The 19,251-nt window shown below is 48.3% G+C and overlaps 6 protein-coding genes across 6 annotated transcripts; 3 read left to right on the forward strand and 3 right to left on the reverse strand.

The window, feature by feature from the left end:
• Nucleotides 1–719: 719 nt before the first annotated feature.
• Nucleotides 720–2,027, reverse strand: LHYA1_G004048 (uncharacterized protein; the record flags this gene model as incomplete). The annotated part of the gene is made up of 1 exon (XM_031149012.1): nucleotides 720–2,027. One exon carries the CDS (start codon nucleotides 2,025–2,027, stop codon nucleotides 720–722), a length of 1,308 nt encoding a protein of 435 aa, XP_031006386.1.
• A 555-nt stretch (nucleotides 2,028–2,582) lies between these two features.
• Nucleotides 2,583–4,861, reverse strand: Txlna (Alpha-taxilin; the record flags this gene model as incomplete). The annotated part of the gene is made up of 5 exons (XM_031149013.1): nucleotides 2,583–3,101; nucleotides 3,196–3,439; nucleotides 3,486–3,634; nucleotides 3,692–3,963; nucleotides 4,579–4,861. The coding sequence occupies 5 exons, from the start codon at nucleotides 4,859–4,861 to the stop codon at nucleotides 2,583–2,585; spliced, it is 1,467 nt and encodes a 488-aa protein (XP_031006387.1).
• A 637-nt stretch (nucleotides 4,862–5,498) lies between these two features.
• On the forward strand, nucleotides 5,499–8,545 carry CYM1 (Mitochondrial presequence protease; the record flags this gene model as incomplete). The annotated part of the gene is made up of 2 exons (XM_031149014.1): nucleotides 5,499–5,788; nucleotides 5,839–8,545. 2 exons carry the CDS (start codon nucleotides 5,499–5,501, stop codon nucleotides 8,543–8,545), a joined length of 2,997 nt encoding a protein of 998 aa, XP_031006357.1.
• Nucleotides 8,546–14,104: 5,559 nt separating this feature from the next.
• On the forward strand, nucleotides 14,105–15,490 carry spe-1 (Ornithine decarboxylase; the record flags this gene model as incomplete). The annotated part of the gene is made up of 2 exons (XM_031149015.1): nucleotides 14,105–14,372; nucleotides 14,421–15,490. The coding sequence occupies 2 exons, from the start codon at nucleotides 14,105–14,107 to the stop codon at nucleotides 15,488–15,490; spliced, it is 1,338 nt and encodes a 445-aa protein (XP_031006363.1).
• A 408-nt stretch (nucleotides 15,491–15,898) lies between these two features.
• On the reverse strand, nucleotides 15,899–17,340 carry wrn (Werner syndrome ATP-dependent helicase-like protein; the record flags this gene model as incomplete). Its single annotated transcript, XM_031149016.1, has 2 exons — nucleotides 15,899–17,141; nucleotides 17,201–17,340. 2 exons carry the CDS (start codon nucleotides 17,338–17,340, stop codon nucleotides 15,899–15,901), a joined length of 1,383 nt encoding a protein of 460 aa, XP_031006362.1.
• Nucleotides 17,341–17,799: 459 nt separating this feature from the next.
• Nucleotides 17,800–18,333, forward strand: LSM5 (U6 snRNA-associated Sm-like protein LSm5; the record flags this gene model as incomplete). The annotated part of the gene is made up of 6 exons (XM_031149017.1): nucleotides 17,800–17,824; nucleotides 17,883–17,939; nucleotides 18,006–18,044; nucleotides 18,097–18,124; nucleotides 18,182–18,245; nucleotides 18,292–18,333. 6 exons carry the CDS (start codon nucleotides 17,800–17,802, stop codon nucleotides 18,331–18,333), a joined length of 255 nt encoding a protein of 84 aa, XP_031006361.1.
• Between the last annotated feature and the right edge of the window lie 918 nt (nucleotides 18,334–19,251).

Below are 19,251 nucleotides of genomic sequence, written 5' to 3' on the forward strand. Positions count from 1 at the left end.
TATTCGTCACCAAAAAGAAAATCATCTAGTATCATTTTTAGTGCATTCTCTCTTTATATATAAATCTCCGCATCATTTTCTATACTCTATAGGTTGCGAATTCTCTGATTGTTGGGATAATGGGCTGTATCCCGACCTTTATAATTATGTGACCTAGCTTAGTTATCCGCTTAGTTAGTAAAAGATGCATATTATCTTTTGCCTATAATACTATAAATACTAAGTATTATCTACTAGAATACTAGTATTATATTAACTATGCATAGTAGTAACGTGATCACGTATTAACCTGTGATACCAATACTAATATATCTATGGGAACTGGAAATATGCTAATGGTTCATTTTGAATTTCCTTTCTAGCTGAACTTATGACTACAATATCACTTGCCTTGAGCAATCGATCGCGTTAAATAAAGGCAGCGGATATTTGATATGAAAAGTTGATGTTATAGATACATCCTAGAAAGTCGAAACTACTAGAGTAATCCTCCTGTTACGTTGCCAACGTAAGGTATCATGAAACTCTATCTTCACACAAGGCTCCCGATACTCAAGTAATTAAAGATATGCTATTTATCTTCTAAATAACCTAACCCATTTCAACCCAAACGAAGCAGCGAGCGCTTCGCATGCTTGTGTAAAACGCCAATCATCTGTTTCGTCCCGCCCAAGTTTGAATAACTATGCCCGCCTGTTCATTCACCAAGAAATACAACTTCACCCAAAGTTCGGCAACCTAGCAGGCACGAATTCCTGATCCCGGGGTTCTTTCGGTGGAGATTCGCTCATTGGTTCCTTCTCCCGTGATTTAGCCGACACTTCATCACTCGCTTGCGCTTCTTTGATATCTATATCTTCTGGTGCAGGTATGGCTTCCACCACAGATGCATCAGTCTTGCTCTCCGCCATAGCCTCGATGACATCATCCTTTCTCAGCCCACGTTCCGCAGCCAACTTTGCAGCAGCTTCTCGCTTCCTTTCTACTTCTGCGTCTTCTTCTAATCGAAGTCTCTCGTCTTCTTGTTGCAAGTCCGTTAACGACGGTATCTTTACATCTGGAGACGGTAGACCCGGGGTTTGTGGTCCTGAACTCGTATGCTGGCCGTCTAATGATGGCCTGGATTGAGAGGAAGCTGCTGTCCTAGATAATGTTCGCGAAGTGGTCCTTGATCCAGCCGGTCTCTTTCCTTTACTGCTCCTTGTTTTCCCACTACTCCTATCATCCATATTCGATATGGTTGTCCTCCTCTCGAGGACCATGGCGAATTCGTCAGGTAATGGCACCGCATCGTCTTCCCCATCACTCGGGAATAAATCCCCCCTCGAGCGAAATGAATCCAACGTCTCCTCCGAACTAGCAGTAGAGCTTCGTTGTCTCTGATGCCCCTTCCCCTCATCATCCTCATCCGTGATTAGAGGCTCGCCTTCATCCTCCCCATCCTCACCCACCGCCCTAAAATCCTCACTCCTTGCCCCCGGATGCTCCTGCAAATCCGCTGCACTGGGTTTATACCTTAGTGTGCCTCCCAATTTAAACGGCAATCTTCCCAAGAACCCCAATGCGCTCGTACTAGGAATAACCGTCGGGTCATCCCTTAAATCCTGACTCTTCCTCCTCCTCGGCCTCCCACTCCCACCAGCACCACCAGTCCCATAACTCATCCCCCTCTTCCTGCGCGGCTGATCCCCCGGCCCAGTCCCCGACAACAGGCGATCTAACTCATCATTCCCCCATCCCCCAAGCAATCCCTGCCTCTCCCCACCATTATTCTCCTGATCCCAATCATCGTAGAAATCAAAACTAAGTTCCGCGCGCCCGCGCGTCCGACCGCGCGCTGATCGATCGGGGAAACAATGGCCGGTGCAGTGTGTGAACGAGGAGGAGACGGAGGAGAGACATGGGTTTAGATAGCGGTGCTGGAAGGTCCAGATGCCAGCGGCCGCAGACTCGGTGGCATGCTCTGCATTCTGCGAGAATTGATTCCAGGTTTGGCGGAATCGAGGGTCTTCGAGGAGGGGTGCCATTGTGGGGGTGGTTGCGATGCGGTTGTTTTGTCTTTATATCAGTTCACTGATTGTTTGATTGGAGAGACATCAATGACGTCTTGGTGATTTTGAGAGGGTAGTGGTGTCTATGCGATGGCATGGGTTGTAGCTTGGTAATATATTCGTTTTACAGAGCTCAACATTATTGTGGGGTGGGTGAGGGTTATTGTATTGTATAGGTACTTGGAACACTTTCAGTGGAAGTCGTCCAGATTCCGAGACGCTTGGGCCCGTCTGCAAGCGCGCCAAGGTTTGTCCGAACAAGGCTGAAGGCAAGCAAGGCTGGGCTGGCTGCGAAGAAGTTTCAGTGTCTTTGACTTGTAAACCCTTACTCACTACGACTAAATGCATGGTGAATCATGATTTCTCGAAATATGAATCTCGCCCGGAATGTCTCAGCTTTGGGACATTTAGAGCTGAAAACATTATACCCTGGGATAGGAGCACGTCCCCAATCAAAAATGCTGGAAAAGTACTGTTACAAGACGGGAACTGAGTAACATTATTTTCAACAACATGGCTATCCAAAAATAATCAATGCTGCTTGATACCATTTGCAGCGGCCGAAACCCCGTTTACAGCAGCCATTGTAGGTGGCGGAGGAGGACCAAAGGGCTTAGGACCTTCGACATGCTCTTCCTCAGTATCCTCATCATACTCTCCCTCCTCACTCCCTTCCTCATCACCATCCTCAGCATCTTCATCTTCATATTCATACTCACTCTCCGTACCCTCCATATCACCCTCGGCATATTCCCCCTCTATAGTCCCTTCGGCCATCCCTGCCATTCCGCTGGGCATCCCTCTCCCCTGCTTTTGCATTTGATTGATAATGCTCGTAAGTTTCTCGTTCTTTTTTCGCAACTGCTCCAAATTTTCCAAGTTGGCTTTACGCTCTTCGGCCATTTTAAGAATATTCTGGTTCGTCAGGTCGTGCTTCCGCGTCAGAGTCACATTCTCCTTTTCCAGCCGCTTGGTCTTTTTGGACATATCTTCCATTTCTTTTCGAAATGTTAGGAAAAGGTCGTTGCTATTGTTGAGTGTATCCTCCACCTACAGGTTTGTTAGGTCTGATGACTTTGTAGATGGCAATATATATTGTTCTCGAACTTGACCGCAGAATTAAAATTAAATGTTTTGCTCTTACCTGCTTGAATTTTTCCACATAGATATTCAACTGATGGCGCAATTCTGATTCGGTCTTTGAGAATGTCAGAACCTGGGCATTCAGAGCCTTAGACCGAGTGCCTTCTGCTTCTGCAGCTTTCTTCTCGCGGTCAAACCTGGCCATGTGATACTGAAGTTCCAGTTCTTTTGACCTCATTACTGAATGAAAATGCAGTTCCCTCAATTCATATTGCTCAATTAAGGACTTGAAACGTTGTTTGAACCTAGAGAAATTAGCAAATGCCATAGAAACCGGGATTGATAACAAACAATTCTTCCACCTCGATATTGACAACTTGAGCTTGAGGATGATCTTTCGCTTCTTGGTATTCCTGTAGCTGCCATAAAAGGTGGTGGAATTTATCATCCCACGCTTCATGATTACTCTTGTCAGAATCTTTCAGATCTCGGTTCTCGGACTATATTGAGCCATCAGTACTCTAGGACCTAATTCGACTTCAGATGAACAAGCGGACCTTGAGTCGATTATTCTCTTTTTGTAGCTCCCTGCAAAGCTTCTCCAATTTCTCCCGCATACCACTTTGCTTGGTGAGCTCGCTAGTTCTCTGGTCCTTCTCCTTCTGCAAATCGTCCGAGCGCTTTTGATTCTTCGAACTCTTGCGCTGCCACCTTTTCATATTTGTAAGGTGCTCCGTGACCTGCTTCTGTAGATAATCAATCTTTCCCAAGTCGTCCATCTTCGAGGTAAGGTTGTTCAGCTCGCGGTTTGCTTTCTTAACCTCTCGCTCTGTAGAATGAATTTGTTAGTGGAGGCGTTCTGCTGATAGCTTCATAGGTTTCCAATGAACAAAGCGCAAATGCGGAATTATTTGAATAAAAATCTATAATAGGTCGCATCATCCTCGTTCGGGTAGCTCAAACTGGTCTTGCGCGGGCGTACATTCGATTTTGCTACAGAGGACCGAGTAGTTGTCGTGAATCATCCCGATTGCCGTGGGTTGTCCAAGACCATATAGAGGACGGAGAAGTTCGGTATACTTTGAGAGATCATGTTTGTCTCGAATTCGACGTTAAATCGTGAGATGGTTCCTTATGCTTTTTATTTCCAAGATAGGTGGATCATGAGGTGCAAGTTTATAAATACCCTCCCCGTGTACGGCAAAACGATAGTTTTCCGCGCCTTGCTATGCTCCGGGGGATAGTTTTGGCGGTTATATGGCTTTTGAATATCGTCGAGATGGCGCATAATGTCGCGAGTTCCTTAAAAGCCCTCAAGAACAGGTATATAATAGCAAATATCTCCATATATCTTCGTCCTGCAAACATTCGAGGCAAACCAAGTCCGGCAGACAACTTCACAGCAAAAATTCAAACGCAAGAGAAGGAAATGAGCATAACCAACCAATTTCAGCTTCCTGCTCCTTATCCTCTGCAGCTCCTAGCTCCAGTTGCGAGATCTTCGCTGCGATCAACTTGGAGGCTTCGTTCGGGTCCGTCGCTTTCTTCTGCTTGCCCTTCTTCGCAGCATTTGCCGCCGCAGATTGGTTGGTGTTACCAGCATCGTGATGATGGTGGTGGTTGCCATTTGTGTAGGCAGACTCCGGATGGGTATGGTTCGAAGGAATCGAGGAGGCTCTAGAGGGCGCAGGTACAGTTGTATGAGTTGGATTATTGGCGGTCGACATGTTGCATTTGGGATGGATCGCTGGGTCGTTTGCTCGGGGTGGGTGATCGAAGCTAGCTGGCGCAAGCACAGCTGCTGGGCGAAGATGTGTGTACTCGGGAACAGCTTCGTCCTTGTGTTCTGATCGCTCGTATTCCCAAATGCTCGTCCTGCTTGCCCTCCTCTAGTGTTTCCTCTCGTGAAGTTGTTGCGGAAAGAGCGTAAGACAGATAGAGACTAGCGGGCTCAAGTTTCAAATGAGGAGGCTCGACCCGGTATCGTGGAAAGGGGGATACAGTAATACTTATATAATAATGTCATGGGAATGGAACCAAATACGACATGAAAGATTGTTAATTTCGAAAGTATATTATTTTATGTTTATTAATACAGGAATGATATAGTGTAATGTACTGATTGTTATGCGTTTAAGACCGATCCATGCAATACGATTTACTTTAAAACGCTGTTGATTGGCCTATCCTGGTTTTATGCACCACTGAATAATTTCTGTCCGTACTGGACTGGACTGGTACTGTATGCTTTTACGCGAGGCTCCGAGCTGGCCTTGCATCTAAAATCTCTGGATCTGCATCACCCTCTATATCTCCCCATCTCCCATCTCGACCATATACTCGTATCCCCTATCGTCAAACAGGATGTTACGGAACGCATCCAAGGGGACTATCCGGAAAGCAGTCACAGAGCTCGCCCAATACCCAAAACCAGGGGAGAAACTCCATGGCTTCACTCTCGTGCGCTCGAAACATGTCCCGGAGCTCGAATTGACAGCTTTACATCTGCAACATGACAAGACCGGCGCAGACTATTTGCATGTAGCCAGAGAAGACAAGAATAATGTCTTCTCTATCGGTTTCAAGACGAATCCGCCGGATGATACAGGAGTACCGCATATACTCGAGCATACAACACTATGTGGGAGCGAAAAGTAGCTAGCACTCTAACCCTTCCAAGGAGTCATGCTAAGTATGATTTTAGATATCCCATTCGTGACCCATTCTTCAAGATGTTACCGCGAACTCTCTCCAATTTCATGAACGCCTTCACTGCCTCGGACCATACTTTCTACCCTTTCGCCACCACCAACGAACAAGATTTCAAGAATTTGATGTCCGTATATCTCGATGCCACATTACACCCCCTTTTGAAGGAGAGTGATTTCACACAGGAGGGATGGAGGATTGGTCCTGAAAACCCCAAGGCTGCTGTAGAAGGAGACGCCGCAAAGCCAGAAGACAGTAAATTGGTATTCAAGGGCGTGGTATACAATGAGATGAAAGGGCAAATGTCGGATGCTGGATACCTCTATTACATCAAGTTCCAGGACCACATATTTCCAGCAATCAACAATTCAGGAGGAGACCCTCAAAAAATGACGGATTTAACATACAAGCAGCTAAAGAAGTTCCATGCTGAGCACTACCATCCGAGCAACGCCAAAGTTTTTACATATGGAGATATGCCATTGGCCGAACATTTAGAAGAAGTCAATGCTCAATTAAGTGCTTTCAACCGTATCCAAGGAGACTTCGAAATTCACCGCCCTATAGACCTTAGTGGCGGACCACAGAACGTTACAGTGGCGGGTCCAATAGATCCGTTGGTGGGCAAGGATATGCAGTACAAAACATCGACGTCTTGGCTGATGGGGGATACCACGAATGTTCTTGAAAACTTCTCCGTGGGCTTATTGTCTACCCTGTTGATGAACGGATACGGGTCGCCATTATATCAAAATCTGATTGAAGCTGGTCTGGGAACCGAATGGAGCCCTAACAGTGGATATGATGGTTCAGGAAGAATAGCAATTTTCTCAGTGGGACTCACTGGTGTCAAAGAGGCCGATGTTCCCAAAGTAAAAGAAGCTATTAGCAAGACTTTCCAAGAAGCTCACAAGAATGGATTTAACAAATCGAAAATTGATGGATATATGCATCAACTGGAGCTTGGCTTGAAGCACAAGACAGCTAAATTCGGCATGAATCTAATGCAAAGAATTAAGCCTCACTGGTTTGAAGGGGTAGACCCATTTGAGTCTTTGGCCTGGAATGATACCGTCTCGGCGTTTGAGGCAAAAATGGCTGAAGGAGGTTACTTGGAAGGACTGCTAGAGAAATATTTGTTGAACGACAATACCCTCACATTTACGATGACCCCATCAACAACCTACGCCGATGAACTAGTCCAAGAAGAAGCTACTAGGCTTGCGTCAAAGATCTCTGAAGTTACGAAGCAAGCAGGAGGCGAAGCAGAAGCCCGTGCACAGCTGGAGAAACGTGAATTGGAGCTCCTTGAAGAGCAAGGCAAATCCAATACCCAAGATCTCAGCTGCCTGCCGACCGTCTATGTCAAGGACATCCCTCGGCGAAATGTAATACACGAAGTGAGGGATTCAAAGCTTGGAGACGTGAGCGTTCAGTGGAGAGAAGCGCCGACAAATGGGCTCACCTATTTCCGAGCAATCAACACCTTTGAGAACCTGCCAGAAGAGCTCAGAGCTTACCTGCCACTGTTCTCGGATTCTATAATGCGCTTGGGGACAAGAGACATGTCAATGGAACAGCTTGAAGACCTTATTAAACTGAAGACAGGGGGGGTGAATACAGGATATTATGCCTCTCCATCTCCACATGATTTCAAATCATGTACAGAAGGAATAAGTTTCTCGGGAACAGCTCTGGATCGCAATGTGCCATTCATGTATGACTTAATCCGAAAGTTGACCCTCGAAACAGATTTCACGGATCCCTTGGCAGGGGCTCGAATCAGACAGCTCTTGCAAGGTTCTGCTGATGGTGCCGTGAACAGCATTGCATCTTCCGGACATGGCTATGCTCGAGGCTACGCCGAAGCAGGCCTCACAAACTACGGCCGAATACGAGAACAAATCAGCGGTCTATCCCAAGTCCAACTCATCACCCAGCTCTCGTCATTCACGGAAATGGCAGAGCTAGAAGATGTGATCGATAAGCTCGAACGCATCCAAGAATTCGCCCTCTCATCCTCCAGCACTTTCCGCGCAGCGATAACCTGCGGCGCCGAAAGTGTCGCCACCAACGAATCAGAACTCCAAAACTTCCTCTCCTCCATCCCCTCGAACAGGAATCCAGGATTCAAGGTCCCGGTCCCAGAACTCTCTCGCAACTCGAAAACCTTCTTCCCCCTCCCTTACCAAGTCTATTACGGCGCCCTCTCCCTCCCCACAGTCTCCTACACCTCACCAGCAGGCGCGCCCCTACAGATTCTCGCCCAACTTTTAACGCACAAACACCTGCACCACGAGATCCGCGAGAAAGGTGGAGCGTACGGTGGCGGTGCTTACGCGAAGGGGATCCAAGGCATTTTTGGCTTCTACTCGTACCGTGATCCGAACCCGCAAAATACGCTGAGCATTATGCAGAATGCGGGACAATGGGCTGTGGACAAGCAGTGGAGCGAGAGGGATATTGAAGAGGCGAAATTATCGGTATTCCAAAGCTTGGATGCACCAGAGAGTGTGTCCGAGGAGGGCATGAGTAGGTTCTTGAGTGGTGTTGATGAAGAGATGGAGCAGAGGAGGAGGGAGGAACTGCTTGATGTTACGGCGGACCAGGTGCGGAATGTGGCGCAGGAGTATGTGGTTGAGGGCTTGGAGAAGGGGAATGAGAGGATTGTGTTTTTGGGGGGAGAAGAAGGCGTGGGTTGACGAGTCGTGGCAGGAGAGGGAGTTGAAGGTCGCTGAGGGGGAAGTTGTTGAGGAGGAAGAGTGATCTGAGCCAAGCTTGTAAATTGGTGTACAGTATATATAAAACATGTATTCCACTCCTGTATATTAGATTATGATTACCATCACTCCAAACTAATGTCTCTCGAAATGAAGCTGTTAAGAACTTGTCTGGGAAGGAACGAAGTCTGCTCTGCTTTGTTTTGTTTTGTTTCCGTCTGATTGTACCATCTTTGTAGACTTTAGGTTATTTATTCCATAGACCTAAATGAGTAGCTATTACTACTACTACTTGCGCAGCAGTGTAAAGGGCAGGTAGGGCACGAGTAGGGGAGGACGGATGCAGGATAATTATCAAGTACCTACCGTGTTTCAATCCAACTCCCAAGGCTAACTGAGATGGAAGGAACAAAGACAGGAGAAAAGAAAGGGGGGGTTCCCTTGTATGCGATCTACAATTCAGCGGCCACTCTAACTAAGATATACGAGTAGTACATAAGCGAGCTGTTCCTACAGCCTTCCAAGTTCCCTCCTTTCCTCAAGTACCTAATATAGGTAAGATTCCATCGCATTTCTCTTTTCCGAATGCAATGTGTGGTATGCCAAGCTTCAGGATTCAATGCCAAGACACAAGACCAGCCCAGCTATGGCTAGTGCGGAGTAAAACCTAGCTTAAGTAATACGAGATATGTACTTGCCTTGCTTGCATCCTTCGCTCTTTTATGGAGTACTGTTTTATAAAACTTGATGGTAATAGGTAATCGACAACTCTCATCTACGGCAGAGTTACATAATAAACTCATCGGACTACGTTTCAGAGACCCGGCACCTCTTCGTGCGTGCAAGAGATCCCTTGCCTTGCCTGCCTTGCACGACACGAGTGTGGGATAATCACGGCTGGTTGTTCATTCGTTGCTCAAGTCTCGAGTAAGCACTGCATTGCAATGCGCTCTGCCGACATAACTCTATTTTGAGGCTCTGGTAGCCCCGGTGCCAAGATATAAGGTTGTGGACATTTTGGCACGAAGGATTAGAATTGAAAAGGAAGACCACACCACCTACTGTATCTGGCTGATCCTGCGATTCCGCCTTATCCTGTCAGCCAACGAGCGAGTCAGTGTGGGAATGGGATGGGATGTTTCCGTGTTGAGGTGCGGTCACGGCTGTGATTGGGTTAATTGGAGTATGAAGTATCGTACCGTACCGTACTGTTTCTTTGCATGACATGTACAAGGCCACCAGCCGGTAGGTCGAATGAAGGAAGGCTATGTATAGAATGGAGAATAGGGTAGGGAAGGATGGGTTGTGTTGTTTGTGTTGTGCTGATGGGGTGTAGGATTTCATGCTCGGGGAAATAAGTATTTCGATCTTCAACTCGAGCGGGATTGAGAAGTATTAAATGAGCTTGGTTCTTCACAGAGTAGAGGGAAAACTTTTTTTCTTCATCGACTCTCGCTTTCTCTCTTTGTTGTCCTGTCTTTCGTTTACTAGCAGTCAAGCATGCACCATCCACTCTCTTTTACCTCGTGCCTAGCGCTCCTCTTCTCCTCAGCCTCAGCTCTCCCTACCACCGAGACCACAGCTGCTCTCGGTCTGCATCGTCGCTGCGGAACAGTGTCCCAATTCTACGGCCAGACGGACGCAGATTGGCAGAGTCACAACACGGATGCTTGGCTGAGCACCTGGGTCAGCAACCACACGTCCGACATCAACGCCAACAGTCAAGGCTTCGCGGGGGCTTTCGGACAATGGGCTATTGGGAACCCGGACTGGTCATGCCGTGACGACGGGTCACCGAGTGACTGCGACTTGGATCCGTGCGACAATCGGGTATTGAACGACAAGGGAAATGATATTCGGAATGCGTACTATGTTGCTGAGAGTGTGAATCGCCTGCATTCGTATTTTATTGGGTTAAGCCAGTCTTTCGAAGTCAGCGCTATTGCTGCGGCGCTGAGCAAGGACTCGTGGGCTTTGACGTTTTATAAAGATAAAGATGATAAGAGTGCCACTGTTCTGAAAGAGATCCTGAATCTGGCGGCTACCATCGTTGGTATTGGCGCGTCTTTTGCAGGGCTGGTTGATCCGGTCCTGGGTGCCATGGCTGGAGCTGCCTCCTCTATCGTTGGGGGCGCTGTTGGTGCAGCAGGTCCATTAGTTGGTGCGCAGTAAGTGTAACATCCTCATTGCTTTCATGCTTGCACATGTTCTGACTAGCATCTCACAATAGCCAAGATGATACATTTCAGAAGTCTGCTGATCTAGGAGGCATCCTTGGTCAGATCGTCGTTGGCGCCATGAAATCCTTCACCTCAGCCAACAACGATCTCATGCACGGCTCTCAGTTCCAAGGAAGCGATATCACCGCCTACCTAAAGGGAGGCGCGTTCGTCGATTTCCCTGGGGTCGACAAGAATGCTGTTATCGACGTGATGAATAACTTCCTTGTCGGCAATGCCATCAACCTCCTCTGGCGCACCCAGAAGATCTTCATCATGGGCGGCGGAGCTTGCGGCGATGGCCAAGATATTGGTCAGGGACCACAGGGCTCCAGCGTTTGCCGTGATGGCAAAGCGTGGTACCTATACTATTGGCAAGAGAATGATGTGGTATCAACGACTTCCCATCAATGGGGCTGGGTTGCCATGCCACCTGGTGGCGATCAGCTCGGTCAAGGTGACTGGTCTGGCATCCAGATTGCAGTACGTCGAGCCCTCTCCTCTCCACCTCTCCATTCTCAATAGATAGACTAACAAACAACATAGGATGTAATAAACTCCTCTCTCGACGCCTACGCCGTCGCCGAATACAACTACAACTCCAGCACCGCCACGTCCCGCGCCGAAGCCGCCCTCTCCGGCGGCTGGCGCAACCCGGGCGCCCAAGGCGTTTCCTGGGAAGGTACCTTCACTATCCCCGTGTGCGACGTGAGCAACGCGATCGGCTCGGATTACTCCGACAAGGCGTATATCCTGCAGGATTACGGACATGATAGTCGGCCGGTCTGGTGCGGTCCGGTTTGTAGCGGGGATCTGGGGAAGACACAGAGGTTTATCAGCGCAGCGAATCTGGATGGGTTTAGTAGCCCGAAGCATTTATGTCAGGATGATCCGGGGTATTGAGAGATTAGTGGGGGGGTGTTGTGAAGTAAGGGCGGGCTGAAATTGGGTGGGGTGTTGGATTTGGCATGGTCATGGCTGCTCTTGGAAAGGGGGCTCTTTGCCTGATAATTAGATGGGTGATTATCATTTGAATTTGAATATGCTAATATAGTGCTATAAAACGAAGCATGTTTTAATAAGAATCGGCCCCGTATTTTCAATAGAATAGAATAAAACCAGATTCAAATGTTGATAGTAGTTTGTTTTGATACGAAAGGAGAGGGAGAAGAGGTCTGGGCTTCTCGATGATGACTAAGCGAGCCATAACCATTCCCTCTTTCTTAAATTTTCGCCTGACTGACAACTAAGCACCATACACGACCGGACCTGACTTGCCTGGAATCGAACAAAACGACGCGGATGGGAATATCTGAAGCGCTGTTGATTGTATACTGGGGCTAGAGAGCAGTACGGCGGTAGCTGATGGGTCGTCTGGCTGGCGTTCTGTCTGTGGTTTGACTTGACTTGGGCAGCGCACCAGGAGCACCAGGAGGTAGCGCAGCTTCGGCTGATAGATGCGATAGGTACCGCACCGTATGATCTGGCATACCTAGACAGGTACCTTGCCTTGGATAGGTAGGAATCATACTTAGGTATGCTTGCTGGCTTACCTTGTATGTCAGTGGTTAAGTAGGTTCGAGATATGTATTTTTTGTTTCAGTCCCTACCTTACCTACAAGGTGAACGACCACGCGCTACGAACAGATAACCACGTCTACAGTCCCCTTCAATGGCTGGCAGATCACAAGTCATGGCTTCACGAAGCCTAGCGCAAGAGCGATATCAGCCTTTTTTTCTCTAGCAAGTCATTCCCTGAGTAACCTGGCGTAAGGTACTTAGGTATCTTGGGTTGTGCGTTTCGAAGGGGTGGATTGGGATGAGAGATTGGCTGGCTGGCTCCGTCTTATTTCAGAGCTGTTGTCCTGGAGTTGTGGGATGGCGGACTAAAGATGTGAGGACATGATGTTTTGTGGGGTGGGTTGGGGATTGCGGATTGGGGGAAGAAGATGATGGTGGTGGTTGGGTATGGGTTCATGCTGTTGGATTCAGAAAGGGCGGGTGTGGAATTGGAGAAATTCCAGGGCAATGGTTAATGTGTGGAGTGAGACATTGACATTTCCCCATTTCCCCAGACGTGCTATAGCATATACTCACTCGTACTCGTCGTATTGAGGGGTTTGGTGAGACATTTTTCGATTTCGTGGATTGCTAGTCTTGTCACATGGTTGTTCTTACTCTAGAAATTTGCAGCCATTGGTAAGGTAGTAAACTGAATACATATTTAGATACTCTCTACCTATAGAGTCTAGACCAATATCTGGATTTTTGAAAGAGGCTTAATCGTCATGTGAACCAAAATGCAGGTACAGAGGGGGGATTTGAGGCATTTGTGTGTTGTTTCCAAATGCCAAGATTTCCCCTTTTTGACATTTCCATCAGGGGAAAGATGTTCAGTGTTAGAAGAGAGAAAGAGACTGTATTGCACATTTCCTTTGGTGCGTTATTTTCTTGCAATCCATGTTGCAGTCGTAGTTGCAAGGATTAGGCGGCTAAAGAGCTCTTGGCCCGAACCGTTCGTTGCCAAGTACGAGGAGCGATGACCACACATCTAAAAGCAAAAATTTCAAGCTCCCCCTCGCCTTCGTCTTCACTCGTCAACACAACACTCTTCCACACCTCGAAGTTCTACACACTTTTCCACCCCCTAGACGTCCCAGTCGTCGATACTCTGTATCTACAACAATACCAGAATCACGAATCTACCTAGTCTCTGCATTCAGCCGCTTGCCTCTGGTAAGTCCCACCCCTCCATCTGCCAGAAAAGGCGGTGTCATTGTCATACTGGACCCAGATCACCCTCGGTGTTTATACCCATCACGGCAACACGCACACAATTCGAACCCATACACATCTAACACATCCCCAATACAGATCCCCACGGATCCCTCAATAGCCCTCGACTGCCTTTGGTCTTCTCAAAGGCAAACATACCCACCACGGCTCCTGCGGCCGGAAGTCTAGTCTCTGATCAAGATTACTCTCTACGACCAAACAGGGACATCCTCAACACCCGCCCCCCTCCTCTTGCTGTTCACTTGGCAAATTGAGCGAATTCTGTTCGACTTGTCATACAACACCCCCGTTCCGTCCCCAACTTCTCAGCTGCCGCATAGGACGAGTTTACAGGTTCTTCCTCTCGCAGAGGAAGAGTCGAGCCGACCTCGTCAGATCAGTTCAGGATCTGATCGATACAGACCTCCCTAACACCCCTTTAGAGTATTAAGTATGTCTCGATCAATCTAGATCAATTGGATAATATCAAAGCTAACATGTGAAAGGCTTTTACCACAACACAAACCCCTCGTTCTTTTTCGAGGATATGTCATCTTCCGCCACAGAAACTCTTGTAACCACACCAACTCTCGATAGGTACTTTGAGAATTCAAAGTCCTCCTACATCGAGCTCAATGGCGTGAACACCCCCAAACAACTGATTGGAAATGCTCTGAAGGAAAGGGTCCAAAATATCGATCATGATATCTGCGAGCCCGGCGATGAAGACACTTTCTTCGTAGCTGATCTCGGCGAGGTTTATCGGCAGCATATGAGATGGAAGCTGAACCTCCCACGCGTCAAGCCCTTTTACGGTAAGATTCCTATTACATAGTAAAATTCCTCATGCTAAGACTTTGCAGCGGTCAAGTGTAACCCTGACCCCCAAGTAATCCGACTTCTATCGGAGCTTGGAACTGGCTTCGACTGTGCCTCCAAGGCCGAAATTGAGATGGTCCTCAAGGCAGGCATCGACCCAAGCCGTATCATCTATGCCCAGCCCTGCAAGACCAACTCCTACGTGCGCTATGCAGCCAACCAAGGCGTTAAGCAGATGACATTTGACAATACGGACGAGCTTCACAAGATCAAGAAGCTGTACCCAGGAGCCGAACTCTACCTCCGCATCTGCACCGACGACTCATCCAGCTTATGTCGCTTGAGTATGAAATTTGGCGCCGCAATGGACACTACAGAAGAGCTTCTTTCCCTAGCCAAGGAGTTGGGCCTCAACGTAGTAGGCGTTTCTTTCCACGTTGGATCTGGCGCCTCCGACCCCCTCGCATTCATGAACGCCGTCCGCGATGCCCGGACCGTCTTTGACCAAGCCGCAGACCACGGCTTCTCCCTCCACACCCTCGACGTTGGTGGTGGGTTCTGCAGTGAGACTTTCGAAGACATGGCTGCTGTTCTTAGCGCTGCCCTGGACAATTACATGCCATCCCATATCAACGTCATCGGTGAGCCGGGGCGTTACTACGTCTCTTCTGCGTTTACCATCGCATGCCACATCATCGCGCGCCGCACCATCACGCTCCCTGAGACTGGCATCAAGAGCTACATGCTGTACCTTAATGATGGTCTATACGGCAATTTCTCAAGCATCATATTCGATCATCAGAATCCCATTGCACATGTCCTGCAGACCGGAGCAAACCAACGCTTTCACTACAACGCGCTCTCTTCCCAACAATCTCACCACAATGAAAGCACTGAGTATTCTATCTGGGGCCCTACTTGTGATGGCATTGATCGTATCGCAGAAAGTGTGCGCTTTGATCATACACTTGATATGGGCGATTGGCTGTACTTTGAGGATATGGGAGCTTATACGAAGTGCAGTGCTACCCGATTCAATGGCTTTAGTGATGCGCATGATGTTGTGTATGTTTGTAGTGAGCCTGGGGCTAAGGCACTGCTGGGGATGAAATAAGCATGGGTGCAGGAGAGATGGTTATGGTGGTGGTGGGAGGACAAAAATACATTTTCATGATTATGGTTTTCAAGCAAGAAATGAAGGCAAAAAGAAATACATAGAGGATTTGTGCTTGGTTTATAGAATCACATTCTTTACGCTCGCTAATAGACGATATTTCAATCCCTCACTCTTTGACCAAGTGATGTTTTTATTCCATGCAGTCTATGAAATGCGTCCATGCTTATGCATACCTAGGTAGTTTTGGCGGTCGTTGAAAGCCATGTGTATCCTATTCCATCCCATCCCATCCCATGCAAAATCCGTATCCGACGCCGAGGTAATGCATGCTAATGCTAGACCTTAATGACAATCCCAATTCGTGAGTCTTCAGTTTAGTAAACACCTGGTAATTCCGTTCCCAAACTACCTCGTCTCATCGCGTCCTCCATCTTTCACATCCTCATCCGCATCCGCATTCTTGACCTTGACAGGATCCGGTACAGCGGTCCGGGTATACTTCCTCTTAGCCACCACGGGCTTCTCAATCTCCTCTTCTTCCTCTCCTTCCCCGTCCGTCTCGATCTCCAACCCCTCCGCCACACGAATCGGCAGATTCAACTCCGCATGCCAGGGCCGCGGCGGCGTGGGCTCAAGCGCCCTCCTCTTACACTCCAGCGTATCGAAAAGCTGCACCCCCGCATAACTATCACTCGCCGCATACCGGATCTGCTCGAGGTTCAGCGCGCGGCTCCAATCGCTGCTGCGCACCACGTCGCCTTTGTACATGGGCAGGTGCAGGTGCTCTTGCACTTGCGTGGCGAGCGAGACGAGTTTCTTGTTGATGAGCTTTTTGGAAGCGAGGTCGCGCGAGGACAGGGGCGAGTATTTTACTAGCTTGTAGAGGTGCGAGAGCTCGAAGAGGCCGCGCGGGTGGATGTCTAGGTGCGTGCGCAGGCGCGTGCAGTCGCTTTTTATGCTGACGCCTACTTTCGTGATGGTATCGTCTTCGAGGATGCGTTTTAGCGTTGGGGAGACGAGGGATGTGCCGGGGTACAGAGCGATGTGGAAGAGTGCTATGCGGGAAGACGAGGCGATTTGGATGAGCGAGACGTTTTGCTTGGGCCCGGAGTTGCGGTGGGCGGCTATTAGCCATTCGATGTCGAAGCCGATGAGGGGTTCGTTAAGGAAGTATGTTTGTAGGACGCGCTCCGTGGTGTGGAGGGATTTGCAGTAGTGGACTGTTACTTTTTGCGTTGGGGTCGTGGTATGTCGGTATAGGCTATGCGACCAGTATGATTCGGGGGCTCCAAGGGGTGCGTTTTTCGCGGCGCGGAAAAGTTCTTCTGTTGGTTTCCATTCGGAGGTTGAGGTTGGGATGAAGTTGTATTTTGGGTCTTGAGGGGGGAGGTCGGCGGGGAGAGGGGGGTAGGTGGTGGGGGTTTCGGTCTTCTCTTCAGGCAGTGCTCGAGATGTCGTTTGCAAGGGACCTAGTATATAGTTTTCTTCGATTTTTGAGTGTAGCATGAGATCCTGCTCTATTTCTACTGCGGCTGTGGTGTTCATTCGAGGTGTGTCAGGTCCTGGACTGAATCGGATGCCGTGGCTTGGATGCCATGTCTTTGGCTGAGGGGGTTTTGGACGACCTGAAGTCGGAACCTTAGGGCTACTTGGATCATATTAGTCTCTGCTTCCCTTTCAACTACATAACAGGAACAAAGTACTTACGAAGTAGCCATGCTGGCGCGAGTTGACCTCTCGCCTGAAGTCATAAACGGATTCCTCAAAGCACTCTCGCCACTCATTCGGTAAACAATCGGTCGAAGTGTCTTGCCCAACGTTGATGCTCCATGATGGCAAAGGAGCATGACGCGAGCAATACACGCATATAGATAAATAGGCTGGGTGGGAGAGGCGTGTGTTGATTTTAGGTGAGAGCTTTAGAGGTAGACGCGCCACGGTTGTCCAGTCCAGCTAGTGCAAACCGAGCAAAGTGTGAACGCCAAGACCTTTTGGGTTGATATCACGAGAATTACAACAATATCGAGGCCTCTGTATCTGTGATCAACAACACGAAAGATAGCGATACTTGATCTTGATACTGTTTGTATTGGAGAGCGAGCCTTATTCCACAACCTGTGAGTATTTAAGATTCTCTTTGTACTCTTAATATCAACCCTCACGTGCCCCGCCTCGAAAGTTGCCTCAAGCTTCTTACAGCCATCTGAGTCTCGCTGAGCAGAAGACTCTCTCAAGGCCAAAGCCCACCAACGAAACACTCTTCTGATCTGATATCTCATTTCTAGCCTCGCCGCTTCCTCTTCACCATGACATCTCAACTACTTCCCCTCGGTTCGTCACCCTAAACCCTTGCTAAAGCTCTCTCATCTCCTCTGACTTCCAATTCTAGAGCTGATTGACAAATGCGTGGGATCCAAGATCTGGGTTGTTATGAAGGGTGAAAAGGGTATGCGTTCTCGTAACCTACTTCAAAACCATCAAGTCTGTAGACTGACACGGATTGGATGAACAGAATTCAGTGGTACGCTCATGGGTTTCGACGACTACGTCAGTAAGTACACGCAACTCCTCGCTCTTGCCCACATATTCTAATCAAAATATAGACATGGTTCTTGAAGATGTCACCGAGTTGTATGTTACTTTCTATACTCTCGTGTGTGTTGTGTTGGATGCTGATAGACCTCGTAGCGATTATTCTGGAAACCACACCAAGCTGTCAAAGATCCTGCTTAATGGAAACAACATCTGCATGGTACGTCTGATCTTAACCTCTGAATACAATCACTGACTTGGACCAGTTAATACCTGGTGGAGAAGGTCCTGTGGCGTCTGCTTCATGATGATGGGATGCCGAAATAAGGGTCTTGGGAACTTTACAGAAATGAAAGGGATGCAATAGGTATCTATCATACTACGCCGAATTAAATCCAAAGTCTTGACCCAAAACCTGACCCAATAGCGTTTCCTCGCCTCTTTACCTGGGCCTTTACGCTTCCTGTGTTCCTTCAAGATCATCATACCTATCCCTCCAGTGAGGGAACCCCACCTCCTCCTTCCCAGCAAAAACAACGCATACCACCATACCATACCATACCATACCATACCATTCCATTCCATTGCACTCCATTACAACCACCTATTTCCCAATCAACCACATCCTTTCTCCTTCCTTCCATCAATCAAGCACAAACACACCCCCACATCCACCCCCAAAACCCCGCCGAAACCACCCTGAACACCCCAACCATCATATCATAACCCGCGAACCAAAGCACAAAAAACATGCCCGCAAGCCCCAGCATACAACCACCCACCAGATCCTCCGCCCTACACGGCGACTCCCTCGTTATCCCGTGTCGAGGGGTACCTATACAAGTACGCAGCGCGCGAGGTCCTAGATCGCGCTGCCTTGCTCGACATTCTTTTGTTCCTTTTTTGCGTCTTCTTCTTCTGGAATCGGGGTTATGCGGGACGTGAAGCGCTTTGGTAATGATGATGATGATGATGATGATGATGAGGCCATGGCTATTAATGCCGATAGTTCGGGTTTGCATTGTCGCGGAGGCACATCATCGTCTTGCGGCGAGACTTGAATCCATTGCTCTCGTCTGTGCCTCCGTGAGCAATGATAGTTGCGATTTAGATTCAACTTGTGTCTCCTTTCCTAGCATTATCTGCCTATCTGTCTGTTGTTAATCCGTGAGGTGAACCTGAAGTGTGAAGGGTGGATTTCTGTTTGGCGATGATGCTTGTTCTTG

Source organism: Lachnellula hyalina (assembly GCF_007821495.1).
Source record: "Lachnellula hyalina strain CBS 185.66 chromosome Unknown contig00046, whole genome shotgun sequence".
Classification (NCBI taxonomy): Eukaryota; Fungi; Ascomycota; class Leotiomycetes; order Helotiales; family Lachnaceae; genus Lachnellula; species Lachnellula hyalina.